Source organism: Myotis nattereri (genome assembly GCF_964212035.1).
Source record: "Myotis nattereri genome assembly, chromosome: 7".
Lineage (NCBI taxonomy): Eukaryota > Metazoa > Chordata > Mammalia > Chiroptera > Vespertilionidae > Myotis > Myotis nattereri.
This window is the reverse complement of record NC_138082.1, coordinates 29,303,152-29,318,031: the sequence shown is the minus strand read 5'-3', so window position 1 is coordinate 29,318,031 and position 14,880 is coordinate 29,303,152. Positions and strand designations below refer to the sequence as shown.

Below are 14,880 nucleotides of genomic sequence, written 5' to 3'. Positions count from 1 at the left end.
TCAGAGCAGGTAAGACACAGCTAGTAATGAAACCTGACAAGTGCCAGGTTCTATTTTCCTTCAAGAACTCTTAGAAAACAAACACACTAACCACAAGGTGGATTTGTTCCGGGTGGTGGCCTTGACTGCTTAGTGAACCATTGACATGTTTGTGACTGAGGAGCCTAGAGTCAGATTCAGGCTCACTGAACTCAGCCAGGTCCAGGCCAGGTCCTGCCCACATGCTTTGTTGTCTAATCCTGAGGCATTTAACACTGTTCTGGGGTCAAGTGCAGCGAAAACAAGCAATATTGATGGGTGGCCAGTGAAATATCTGACCACATGGAGAGTCCACATGGTGAGAATCTGTTTTTTTTTTTTTTTCTGTTATGGACTGAATTGCTTCCCATGTATGTTGAAGACCTAGCCCCCAATGTCTCAGATTATGACCTTATTTAGAAATAGGGTCTTTGCAGAGGTAGTCAAGTTCAAATGAGGTCATTAGGTTGAGACCTAATCCAATACGGAGTCCTTACAGAAAAAGAATACTTGGACTCAGAGAGACTTATACACAGGAGATGATGTGAAGACACAGAGATAAGGTAGCCATGTGCCTGGAGTGACACATCGATAAGCCAAGGGAAGCCAATGGTTGCCAGCAGACACCAAAAGCCAGAAAAAGCAAGGGAGTTCCTCCAGGATTGTCATAGAGAGCATGGCTCTGCTGACATCTTGACTTTGGGTTTCTAGACGCCAGAACCATTAGACAATAAATTTCTGTTGTTTCTCGCCACCCAGTTTTTGGTACTTGGTTATAGCAGCCCTAGGAAAGTAGTGTGGTACACTTTCTTTTCTTCTTTTATTTTTGACCAAAAAAAAAAAAATAACCTTTTCCAAATGGTTGTCCCCTCCTACCCTTCTTCTTCCTTTTTGCTTGCTTTCTCATGTACGCTGCAGTGAGTAACAGTTGACATCTACTTGTGGCTTCCCTCCGGTTAGGAAGGACATTCCATTCTTAAGCCACTGGAGAGGACAGAGAAATCCTTCTTGAGATGTTTGGCTGTTGCTGTGAAGGGAGTCATTTTCCTCATTGAAACGGTCTGCCGTCCCTGCCAGGATGCGGTGGGAATGAGTCTCTGCCACTGTGGCAGTTGGGCAAGGCTGGCCTAGGAGGTGGTCTGCACCTCCTACATGGGGTTTCCGGTTGTGGTACAGGCACAGAGCCTTCCTTTTCAAGGAAATTTGTGTGGTTTTGGTGAACCCAAATGAGGCCACCAGTTACGATCTCTGTGTCTGAAGTCGTCAGCGTCCCACTAGTGAGACTGTCTGGGCGTCTGTCCGGTTGTGCTCTTAGGCCAGAGTCCATTGCCCAGGTGATGTTCAGAACGGGAGAAGTTAGTTGCTGCGAGCTGGTAGTGAAATGTAACCAAGGGCTGGAAAGGAGCCAGGTCAGATAAGAGCAGTGTGTGTTCAGTTTGTAGCCATTGTTTTCTAATTCCAGTAATGTTGTTTTTCTTCGCTCGCTTAATCATTTGTTTACTCATTAGATATTCATTTAGTGATTACTCCCTGTCAGGGAAACAGAAGAGTCAACAGATAAACAGTACATTCAGGTGGCATAGGTGGCATGAAAATGCTGATTATTGTACAAGGTACAGTTCAGGCATAAAGCAGGCAGAGGTACAACATGAGGAGTTTCGGAAAAGCCTGGGTGGATGGCTTCTCAGCCCAGCACTCTCCAGTGAGCGCCCATCAAAGTGAGCTCTGGCAGGTCGCCTCCCTGATCACTTGAAGCCTGAGGACAAAATTATGTTTAGTTTCCTCCCTACCTGCCAAGACAGTGTTCAATCCAATATCAACCAAAACAGAGTCCTGCAGAGGAATTTTGTATAGAAAAAAAGACATGAAAATAAAACCAAATGTGTGTGGATGTAAATGTAAGGTGTGCTTGTAACATGCATCTGCAGTGTCCTAATGAGCTGGGTATTCCCTGGCACCACAAAGCCCAGCATTGCAAATTGGACCCTGAAGGTGCCCTTGGGGCTCAACTCAGGGACTGAGTGTAGCCCCTCAGGGAATGTGAGAAACAGTCTTTGGAATCTTAAACTCATAACATTGTGATTCGTTTCCAGATCTTGCATTGTTTTGTTTGACTTTTCCCCCTCATTTTTTTTGAAGTGTATTTATGCTATTTAGTTTTTATCCTCTTTTCTGTGTTCTCATGTGTTATTTGGTCACACAAAAAAATTAAGAGGAAAACAATTCATTATGAGGGGATGAAGCCATTAAAAGAACCAGACTCAGAGATTACCAGATGTGGAATTGAAAAAATAATTTTGATTAATATATTAATGGTTCTAGTGGAAAAAGTGGAGAGCGTACATGAACATATGGGGAATTTCAGCAAAGAAATGGAAACTGTAAGAAAGAATCAAATGAAACTGCCAGGGAAAGAACAGCAACCAGAGTAGCAGAGGCCAAGCCTTTAATGAGCTCATCAGTAAACAAAATGCAGCCAAAGGAAGAATAAGTGAACTGGAAGATAGACCATTGTATTGATTATGTTGATTTTGTGTTATATTTCATTGGTTTCTCCTCCAAACTTTATTGTTTGGTTTCTTCTACTCACTTTGGGTTTCATATATTTTTCTTTTTTTTAAATTTAAAGCTGATTTTATTGCATAGAAAATTTCCTTCTCTTCTAATATTGACATTTGTGCTTTAATATTTCCCATAAGTACTGTTTTAGTGGCATCTTGCTTTTGACATGCTGTGTATTCATTCAGTTCGAAGAACTTTCTATTTTACTTTTTTATTTATTCTTTCATCTATGGGCTATTTAGAAGTGTGTTACTTAGTTTGCATGTTTGAAAAATTCACAGAGATTTTTCTGTTGTTACTTTGTATAATTTGAATACTAAATTTACTGAGGTTTTTTTTTTCTTTATGACTCAGAATGTGGTTTATCTTGGTAAATGCTTTACACTTGTATTCTATTAGTATTGGGGGTGGAGTGGGTCTGTACTGGTAAATGCCAATTTTTTCAAGTTGGTTGGTGGTGTTATTAAATCTTCTTTATCCTTGCTGATGTTCTGTCTACTCATTCTATCAGTTTTCAAGAGTGTGGTATTGAAATCTCCAACAATATCTGTAGTTTTCATCTGTTTATCCTTGAGATCTATCAGTTTTTATTTACTTTTTGACTTTGGAGTGAATTTCTTATAGGCAGCATAGAGTTGGGTCTTGTTTATAATAAATATCACTCTATCAGATTTTTAATAGGGGCTTTTAAAATACCTCTCAGATTAATTTTACAGATTTTAAATCCATCATTTTATTATTTTATTCTATTTTCTCATCTTTTTTTGTGTTTACTTTTTTCTCCATTTCTGCCTCCTATTTTATTTTTCCATTTTATTTTTGTTAGAATGCATAACTCTTTGGTTTGTTATTTTAGTCCTTACTTTATGGTTTATAGTGTATACTGTATATATCTTTAAGTTATCACAGTATATCTTCAAATGATATTAAACCATGTCACATGTATTGTCAGATCCTTACAATAGTACATCTTCATTTTACCTTTTCTGACTTTTGTATTAATGTTGCAATATATCTTATTTTTATATATGCTAAAATCACTACCATATTGTTATCATTTTAAAAATTAAAAATAGCTTCCAATGAATTTTAAATATTAATCTTCATTCTCTTGTGTGGATTCATTTTATAAAATTGATTTTTAGAAGGAAGGAGAGAGGGACAGGGAGGGAAGGAGGGAGGGGGAGAGAGAGAAAGAGAGAGAGAGAGAGAGAGAGAGAGAGAGAGAGAGAGAGAGAGATAGGTTGGTTTGTTATTCCATTTATTTATGCATTCATTGGTTGTTTCTTGTATGTGCCCTGATTAGAGATTGAACCTGCAACCTTGGCATATCAAGGCGATGCTCTAACCAACTTAGCTACCAGACCAAGGCCTGCATCCATATTTTCATTCTTTCGTTTTGCCTGATTGACTTCCTTTAACATTTGTCATAGGAAAGGTCTGCTGGTCATGAACTCCCAAGTTTCATATGTCTGGAAAGTCTTTATTTCACCTTTATTCTATATCTAGAATCCTGGGTGTGGTATTCTGGGTTTATATTTTAATTAATTTATTTTTTACTACTGTATTCTCACTTGCATTCTTTTCAGTGATAAATCAGCTATCATCGCCATCTTTGTTCCTTTTATTATGTTATGAAATTTGATTATGATGGGCCTTGATGTATTTTTCTTCTTATTTCTTGTGCTTAGGGCTTGTTTACATTCTTGTAATTGTGGGTTTACAATTTTCTCAGATTTGGAAAAAAATCTAGATATTATTTCCTCAAATGTTTTTTTCTATTTCTCCCTATTTTTTCCTCTGGGATTCCCGTTATACGTATATGAGGATATTTGAAGTTGTTCCTTAGCTCACTGATAAATTTCCCCCCCTTTTTCTCTTTGTTTAATTTAGAATTATTTCTATTGTTTTTGTATTCAAGTTTACCATTCTGTTTTGCTGTAATGAATTCCATTATAATTAGCTCCCAATGTGCATTTCATATCTGACAGTGTAGTTTTTATCTTTAGTAGTTAGATTTGGACTTTTTTATATCTTAAATATCTCAACTTACATTTTGGAATATATGAAATACAGTTTTAATGCCATTGCCTGGTAATTATAATGTCTGTGTTAGTTCTGGGTAGGTTTTGATTAATTTATTCATCTCTTTATTATAGGTTCTATTTTCCTGCTTATTTGCATTTTCGGAGAATGTTATTAGATGCAAGGCATTTTGACTCTTGTTGGTTGCTGGATTATTTTGTTATTCCTATAAATATTGTTTGGATTTTTTGGTGTGGAACTCAGTTAAATTATTTCAAAGGTTTTTGATCCTTTTGGATCTTCTTTTAAAGAATTTCAGGTGGAAGCAGAGTGCACTTATTCCAGTGCTAATTATTTCCCACCACTGAGAGTAGACCATTGTGAGTACTCACCCCAGTGCCCTATGACTCATGAGTTTTTCAGTTTAGCTGGTAGGAACAGGTGATATTGCTGGCTCTGTGTGAACCAGCACTCTAATCTCAAATCTCTCCACTGGCTAGTTTCCTTTCATGTATACTCTGATTACTACTCAGCTGAATATTAAAGGAGACCCTCTGCAGATGTCCAGAGTTCTCTCTGTGTGTGGATTTCTTCTCTGTTTTTGCCTCTCAGGCTTTCATCTCTGTCTCCTTAACTCTGGGACTTTGCCGGGTCCTTTCTGCATTTCTCCTCTCTGCATCACAGCCTGCAACTCTTTCAAGTTCATAAGTTGGACAATTGTGCAGCTACCTCATTTGTCTCATCTTTCAGTGATCACTGTCTTTCATTGATTGATACCCATTGTCTCACAAACCGTTGTTTCATAATTTTCTCCAGTTTATTTGGTTGTTATAAATGTGTCAGTTTCATCCCTGTTACTTTATCTCATTTGGAAGTGGAAGTAAAAAATATTGATCTTTAGTAATTTAATTATATGTAGTGCAACAAGATATATCACCAGGGGCATGTGGGAATACCTTACACAGAGCAGAATAAATTCCTAATTCCTGGTCCATTCTAATTGTGTGAAATGACAGACAGACATGTTGGATTACTTCTTTCTGTTACTCACCCACTCACTCACACTCTTTTAGTTGAATTTTCATAATTTAAATATTGGTGTGAATTTGGGTGGTGAGTGCACAATGAGAATGCAGATGATGTGTTATAGAGTTGTAAATTTGAAATCCATATGGTTTTATTGACCAGTCACCCAAATAAATTCAATAAAAAATAAATAAATAGTGGCAGGAATAAATTCAACTGTACGTAACTTTTTTTTCATGAGTGGGTGAAATTTTTGTTCTGATCTCTTAGCATTTGTCATTTTACATCAGGGTTACAATTCAAATACCTATAAGCGTCAAATAAGTAGCATAAGGAACTGAAGTTGGTATCGCATGAAATGACTATAAAAATAGTGACTTGTATTTAGTATAGAAAATAATGCTGATAGTAGAGGAAAGAGGCACCCTGATGAATTGCAGAGGAAAATATCTAAGTAAATAAGGGTAATTGCATGACCAGCTGGAGCTAATTGTTGCCATGAGTGCTGGTTGCTCTTGCAGATCTTTTGACCTATCAAGAGAAGTGGAAATGCAAATTTTAATCATATATACCCCAATATTTGAATACTCTTCTTCAAATTTAAGAACTCTGCAAATCATATAAACTATTTATAGGCCAAATGTGCCTTTGAGTTGAGGGCTTGCTATCTGTCTTTTACAATAGTTTAACTGTTATATAGAAAAATTGTTTGGAAGATTGGAAGATGACAAACAAATTAAACTAGGAATATAGCAAGTTTGTGTGTATTTCAGATCAATAACAAAAAATATAAATGAATAGACACACACACACACACACACACACACACACACACACACACACACTCCCCCGAGGGAGCCTTTCACAAGCCCTGGGGGCTTTTTGCATACTCTGTGGGCATGGAGTTATTTTGTGCCTCTTCCACGTAATCTCTTGAGAGAATCTGCGATATTCAAAAGAAATGCTTCCATAATTAAAACTGCATGAATAAGTATGGGTGTGTGAACATGAGTATTTTCAGTTAGTTTAATAATAGCTATCACTTTAATAGATATAGACAGTCTTTTAATGTTATAAATGTCTAGATTTAGGCTTTTTAAATTAAGCTGGAACTTTTTGAATAAGGCAGTTACTAGGATAATCTGCAGCCATATGGCAAATGCCAAGTTGGTGTAGGTCTTTCTTTTCTTGGAATACAAGATCAATTAAAAAATTAATCCTAGAAATCAGTAGTGCAATTTTGTATATGCCTGCTAGATTTAGGGAGACTATTCAAACAACCTTGTTTCACTTTCTAAAAAGGACAAAAGCAAACAAAAAAAAATTCTTTGAGGCAGCATGGAGGGACCTGGAGACTATTATGCTAAGTGAAATAAGCAAAATAAGAAAGACAAGTATCATATGATCTCATTCATATGTGGAATCCAATGAATAAAATTAACTGATGAACAAAATAGATCCAGAGACATAGAAGAATGGAACAGACTGTTGAACCTCAGAGGGAAGGCAGGGGTGGGGGTCGGGGGTGGCTGGGTGGGTGGGAAGAGATTAACCGAAGAACTTGTATGCATATATACATAAACCATGGACACAGACAATAGTGTGGGGAAGTGGGTGGGTGCAGGCTAGAAAGGGATAATAGGGGGGAAAAGGGGACATTTGTAATTCGTTCAACAGTGAAGATTTTAAAAAAAGAGAAAAATGGAGAAAATATATTTAAATAAAAGTTGATCTTAATTAAATTTTCTTTTATTCACTCTTTATAAGTTTTTTAAAAAAGAATTTCTTATTTTTCAATTACAGTTGACATGCAATATTATAGTAGTTTCAGGTCTACAACATAGTGATTAGACGTTTATATAACCTTTGAAGTGATCACCCTGATAAGGCTAGTACATATCTGACAACATACATGGTTATTACAATATTACTGACTATATTCCCTATGCTGTACTCTACATCCTGTGACTGTATTTATAGCCGGAAATTTGTACATCTTAATCACTTTTCCTTTTGTACCCATCCCTCCATCTCCCCTCCCATCTGGCAACCATCAGAATGTTCTCTATATCTGTGAGTTTGTTTCTGTTTTGTTTGTTTTGTTTTTTAGATTCCCATATAAATGAAATCATATGGTGTTTGTCTTGCTCTGACTTATTTCACTTAGAATAATATCCTGTAGGTCCATCATGTTGTTGCAAATGTAAAGATTTCATTCTTTTTTATGGCTGAGTAATATTCCATTGAGTCTCCACTCCTACCAATCTTGATGTGGCTTCTTCTTTATATCCTTAGTTATAGGATTTAGTTCAGCTAGATTTTAGGCAGTTCCAGTGTGAACTATTATTTAACAGAAAAATATACTTAGTACTTTTATGTTATGTGTGTGTGTGTGTGTGTGTGTGTGTGTGAATGCTAGAACAGCTATTTAAAAGCAGAAATCTAAGAATTTACATTAAAAATGACACGTGAAAGATCTTACTAAAGGTCACAGAAGAATATTACAATTATTAATTTTCTCATGTGAGAGGCATGAATATCCCTTTTTAAAAAATAAGTGCTATAAAATGTTATGAAAGTACGACTGAAGTGAGTTCTTACATACCCCCCAAAGTAATACAATGAAATTTGATTATGAACAAATGTGGAAGTCATACTGGTTTTTGTACACTTTTACAAATTAGCAGTTCTATGGGGACCTGAACTTCTCCATTAATTTAATTCGCCCACTTGTTCCTTGTGGTTCTCCTAAGGAGAACATTTGCAGTATTGTTGAAGTGTGATTAGGGCATTACTGACTCAGTAATTTGCAAGTTAAAACTGACCATTGTAGCCAGTCTTCAAAATGCAACCAGGAATTAAAATCTTAATGCCTTCACTTTAATTTGAGTGAGGATAGTGACCCAGTTATTTTAGGAAAAGAGGAAGCATCATTTGCCTTCCAAGGATGCTTTATATTTTGGATACACAATCAATATACAAAGGTGAGATCCACCAGACTTGAATTGGTAAAATATGTAAATCCTTGCCTACTAATGTGTCAGAGATTAATGTCTAAGTAGGAGCAGGAAGCCCCAACTGTAAAATTTTACAGGGCATGACCATTACTCCATCCGCATAATGGGGCTTGATTTAGAGGCTCTATTTTAAGATCACACATACATTACCAAATGCAGAAAGCCGAGCTTTGTTTAATTTGTCTGGGGCAGTGCCCTAATTTTCTACAACACTATTCACTCCCCTTTCTTAAGAATGAATAACACATCTTGTTTATGGAACTCTGTGCATCTTTCATTTGGGAGCAGTAACTTTTCCAAGCTCCTCTATTCGGTTCCTCTTTTATGACCTTTTTTAAAAATAATTCTATGGGATTATGATATTTTAAGTTGCATTGTCCTTATTGCCCTTGTGTGCCCATGCAAAGAACAAGCGGTATCATTTTTGAGGTGACATAACACAGCATTTTAAAGTTGACAGATGAAGGAACTGAGGCCCAGAAAAACACAAGACCATGCAGTTCAAGCAGCAGGTGATAGCTCTGGCTCTTTGTTACCCTGCAGGAGAGTTTGCCACCAAATTGGGAGTCATTGCAGGGTCACTCTGTGGCTATCCCTTGAAACTTGGAATTTATGCCATTTTGGCAGTAGCTCAGAGGGCTTTGTCACAGACATGAATAACCTGGGGGCTCTTCATACTTCCTTCTGATTATGATGTGGTACTTTATCATTAAGGCTCAGCCTGTTCAAAGTGCATCTCTTCTACACAGGAAGTTCCTGAAGACGGCACAAGAAGTGACTCTTTTCTCAAAGGGTTGGCCAACCACCCTGCCCAGAAGTTCTGAGACCATCTTCCTGTCCCTATCATGGGACCCCATGTCTAATTGGTTCAGTCAGTCAGCACACAGAGAGACTGAAAGTTCCAGACTGGCATTCATATGGCCCCCTTGGTAACTTGGCTGGGGAATCAGGTAAAAGAAATAAACAAGCATTTTAAAAACCCTGAATTGGGGATAAGAAGATAATAGAGTTCAAATTCCAACTTCAACAAAATCAGTTGTGAAACCTCAGTTACCTCCCTCTTCTAAACCTTGGCACCTACAGCCAGGCAGGTGTGTGCCATGCATTTGCTCGCCAGTTCACTCCACACACCCTTACTGAACACCTGCTTTCAGCCAGACACTGGGTAGGCACAACTGGATCAGAAATAAAGCGCTAGACGCTGCTTCAAAGGGTTGCTCACAGGAGGTGGAGCCTGTGAAACCAAATGACAACTGCAAATGTTTGTGACAATTTTGTTAGAAAAGCTAAGCAGAGAGGGTAAGATCATATTTAAAAAGGAAATAGAGAAAATGATTCCTTTTTTTAAAAGCATTTTTTTTTTCATTAGTGGTTTTTTCCTTTTTGTCCACTGTGAAAGGACAGAGGTAACACTGAATTTTCATTTTGCACAGGGCCCTGCAAACTATGTATATTTACCAGTCACTGTCTATTCCCTTCTCTTGATATAGTAGTCTTATGGTGATGTCATCACCACTATAACTTTATGTACTTTAGTTCATTGTCTGTTATCTCCCACTAGAGTATGAATGCCATAGGAGCATAATCTGTTTTGTTCAATGGAATATCCCATGGGCTTACAGCAGTTTACCAGTCCGCATGGTATCTACTGGAACACAAACTTGCCATGCTAATGGTCAGTTTTATGTGTCACCTTGGCTAGGCTACTATGCTTAGTTATCCAATCAAACACCGATCTTGGCGTTGCTGTGAAGGCATTTTGCAGATATAATTAAAGTCCATAGTCATTTGAAGGAAGGGAGGCTTCCAAGATAAACTGGGTGGGTTTGATTCAATCAAGCGAAAGACCTTAGCAGGTCAGCTGAGGTTTCCCTGGAGAAGAAATGCTACCCTTGGATGGCAGCTTTGGTCCATGCCCGAGAGTTCAGCCCACCCTTCCTGACAGCATCCCCTAAAGATTTGACATTTGCCTACCCAGCCCCTACAATTGCATGAGCCAATTCCTTGCATAAATCTCAATATATATCTCCTACTAGTTGTATCTCTCTGACTTAACCCTGACTGATACAGCCACCTTTTAAGATAGTACAAAGTTGCCAGGCCTGGCATGTTTTTAAATGGGAGACAGATTTGCCCTTGTTTCCTGGTGAGTATTGATTTGTATTTTTAAAACATGTACTGTGAATATTCATACTAATCTAGAAGTTTCTGTCTTTGTTCTTAATTGATCCCAGTCCAATGGAGGGAGTAGGGTTTGGGGGTTTCAAAGTGGTCTGGGAGAGAAACATGGGTCATTGAGAATGAGAGCGAAGTTGGAGAGGGTGACTCAGATGTTGAAGTAATGAGGTGCTTCGGACACTGTCCCCTATGTGCGGTTCTAGAAGGATCCCACTGGCTATTGTGTGGCTACACTCTGCACAGGGGCAAGGCTGGAAGTGGTGGGACCAGTTTGGAAGCTGCTACCAAACAAAGATGGGGCCTGGAGTGGGAGTATAGATAGTGGTGATGAAATATGCTTGGATTCTGTGCCTATTTCAGAACTAGTGCCAACAGGAGTTGCACATAGAATGGATATTTCCTTAGACTCCTGGCCTGAGACAGCAGAAAAAGGGTTCATGGGGAAGTAGTACATTTCCCAGAGTTCCACAGCCCAGGCAGAGCAGAACGGAGGCAGAGAGCAGCAGTCTTGTGTTCTTATCATCAGTTTTTTTTTTTCCTTTTCCATTATCTTCAAACTTTCCCCCAAACTGCTCTTCTAGCATCCCCTTTGGAACATCTTCCCTTCTTTAGAAAATTCAGCCTGGACTACATCCCCAGGATTTCCTTTGTCTATGTCACCTTGGAAGACCCTCTCAGAGCAAGGTCATGGGTGACTACCACCACCCCGCATTCTCATGATGTCTGCCGAAGGACGGGCTGTCTCCCACAGTTTCACGTCAGCAATGTCCTGACAGTGTTTCCCCTCCATTTTGCTAGCATCTCTTGGCCTCCTCTGTTAAGACGGAGAGAATGAAACAAAGATTTTGCTACTGGGTTTTATGGACAGTGGCACCACATATTATTCCACATGATTTACCTGTAGCTGGTTGTTTTTTTCCCCTTTCTGCTTTCCAGCACTTTCAGACCATGCTGAAGTCTAAACTGAATGTCCTAACACTGAAAAAGGAGCCTCTCCCAGCTGTCATCTTCCATGAGCCCGAGGCCATCGAGCTGTGCACCACCACGCCCCTGATGAAGAACAGGACTCACAGTGGCTGCAAGGTATGTGGCCCGTGGCCCTCGAGGCCCTCGTGTCGGGCAGAGGAAAGGATATGTAGCTTTAAGACTCTTGCTTGGCAATGGTAACAGTTTTAAAGAATGATAGTGTTAAATGACTAACAAAATAAGCTGATTGGGTGATGGTCGTATGAATTCATAACCTGCTTTATTTTTCTTAAGGATATAGCACTCTTCATAATTTGAGGGTAACATTAAAGACCTAAGTTTAAGGATAGGTAAAAAACATAGTGTTCTTGCCATATTGTTTATAGCCCTGGGGAACTTCACAAGAAAGCTCTTTCCATAAGGATAGTTCCTCCCTTTGTATTTTCTGTCTGAATAATACATATTTTAACAAGCAAAGAACAAAACAAGTTTCTCAACAGTTGTACTCTATGAGTCCTGTGGGGGTAATTTTGCATTTTTGTTTTGCTTCAGCTCTCAAAATTTATACTAATATTCATGCCTGAGAATGCATTAAACACATGTTTTGTTTATGTAAACTATAATGCCAACATGGGGAAAAAAAACTGGAAATTAAGTGTGTAACTTGGATGAGTATAGAAGTCAGCGTAGAGGTAACAAAGAAAATATTTTACTCATATTTTGTCATCAGAAATTTGTTCTGAATTTTGAGGGGCAGGAGAATGCTTGTTTGCACGTGGATTTCTTTTATAACCTTGGAGATATGCTCCTTACTGCTTTCCCCATTAGGGAAGCAAAGATCCATTGACTGTTCCTGTCAGAGTTTTCTGGCCCTTCCCCAGTTCTTGCAGCAGTGATCACATTGGAGCCTCCCACAATCTTGAGTGATGGTGATGTGCACAAAACCTCCCACATATCCATTCACTCCACAAGGACTCAGTGGGCGCTCACTGTCTGCCCGACACTGGGGGCGGAGTGCCCAGCACCCAACAGCATTTTCACGGGGCTTAACTGCTCCTGGGAAGAGGAGGGAGGAGGAAATACAGGTAAAGGAACATCACAGCCAGTCTGAAGGATTTGTGGAGGAATCTTTGTGGCAGAAGGAACAGAGTGTGCTGATTCTCAGAGTGGAAATGGTCTTGTGTGCTTTAGAATGGAGAGCAAGGGGCCAGGATGGCTGGGAAGATGAGAATGTTGTGGCGAGGGGTGGTACAGCATAGTGGTTAGATAATCATATATTTTACAATGTGTTCCCCCCAATATTTCCAGTACTCACCTGACACCATACATAGTTGTTACAATCCTATATAATAAAAGGGTAATATGCAAACTGACCAAACGTTAGAATGACTGGAATGCCCTCGCCCTGGCCAGCTCCACCCCCAAGCGGGCCCTCCCCACCCCAATCAGAAGCTGGGCTGGCTGGCAAACTGACCACGGCCTCTTACCCCAGTCGGCCCGCCCCGAGTGGCCCCCATTGGGCAGGCCAGCTGGACCTCACCAGTGCACAAATTCATGCACCGGGCCTCTAGTATTATTATAATATTATGCTGTACTTTACAACCTCGTGACTATTTTGTAACTACTAATCTGTGGTTCTCAATCCTTTCACCTGTTTCACCCAGCCCCCCTCCCTCTGACATCCGTCAGTCTATTCTCTGAATCTGTGTCTGTTTTAATTTTGTTTGTTCATTTATTTTGTTCTTTAGATTCCACATATTCACTTATATGAAATCATATGGTATTTGTCTTTCTCTGACTAAACTATTTCACTGAACATAATACCCTCTAGGTCAGTGGTGGCGAACCTTTTGAGCTCGGCGTGTCAGCATTTTGAAAAACCCTAACTTAACTCTGGTGCTGTGTCAGATATAGAAATTTTTTGATATTTGCAACCATAGTAAAACAAGACTTATATTTTTGATATTTATTTTATATATTTAAATGCCATTTAACAAAGAAAAATCAACCAAAAAAATGAGTTCGCGTGTCACCTCTGACACGCGTGTCATAGGTTCGCCATCACTGCTCTAGGTCCATCCAGTACTCTCACAAATGGTAAGATTTCATTCTTTTTATGGCCAACTAATATTCCTACCATTTTCTTATCGTGCATTGTTGGTGGGAATGCAGATTAGTGCAGCCACTATGGAAAACAGTATGGAGGGTCCTCAAAAAAAGTTAAAAATGGAACTTAGGACTCAGTGATTTCACTTCTGGGTTAAAGAGTGACTTCAGATGGTAACTGTGCTAAGGTGAACTTCCAGCTTCCCCAGAGCAGTTGCCAGAGACTCCCTTTCAGCTGGAGAGAGTGGCCACAGGTGACATTGGATCCAGTGCTGTTGGTGACTTGATGATATAAAGGAATTGTAACAATACTCACTAAAGTTAAAAGTGATGAGATTGGGTTTTACATGCTTTAGAGATTTCCTTAAGTCATTTTATATCCTGTTCTAGTTGGGGAAAATAGTCCCTCAAAAGCACGATGAAGTCAGTAGGGATGAGTGTAAGGAGAAGAGTTTAGTTTGATAAGGTCTAGGTTATATTTAAATGGGAGGGGGAAAATACAGTTACAGAGTAAGGAGATTTAACAATCCAATCCAGATAGGAACAATCCAATCCACACACACACACACACACACACACACACACACACACACACACAGATACACACTCTCTAAGAGAGAGAGAAATTTGGTAGGAGAATAAAAGCCATCATTTTTCTGGGAAGGAGTATAGGATTTAAGCTTCATGGTATCATTTTATTTTCTGTTACTGCCTCAGGTCATGCTCATTTATTTCACCTCTAAAAGGATGTTGAAAACAATAGATCAGAAGACAGGCCACAGGGAGTGAGGGATGCCCTGGTGTAGTTGTGGGGCTGGTAGAGAAAGGGAAATCACGATGATTTTGGCAGGACACAAAAAAACTCTGCCTTCAAGGTGAAAAACACATCCTCGTGGGCTAGAAAAAAAGCGACAAGTTTTCCATCTTTAGAAACCCTGAGGAGGGGCGTCTAGGCATAGAGAATTGTAAACCTGAATCAGAG

The 14,880-nt window shown here is 39.1% G+C and overlaps 1 protein-coding gene across 2 annotated transcripts in view; it reads left to right on the top strand.

The window, feature by feature from the left end:
* The window catches only part of PID1 (phosphotyrosine interaction domain containing 1), a 194,883-nt gene that overhangs the window by 86,370 nt on the left and 93,633 nt on the right, over positions 1 to 14,880 (top strand). Inside the window, exon 2 of one of the 2 annotated variants that reach the window (XM_081096336.1) lies at positions 11,763 to 11,909. The exons of the other annotated variant lie outside the window; for it this stretch is intronic. Coding sequence (XP_080952462.1) covers positions 11,763 to 11,909 — 147 coding nt within the window. The remainder of the gene's footprint in view (positions 1 to 11,762; positions 11,910 to 14,880) is intronic. 2 annotated transcript variants of the gene reach the window in all.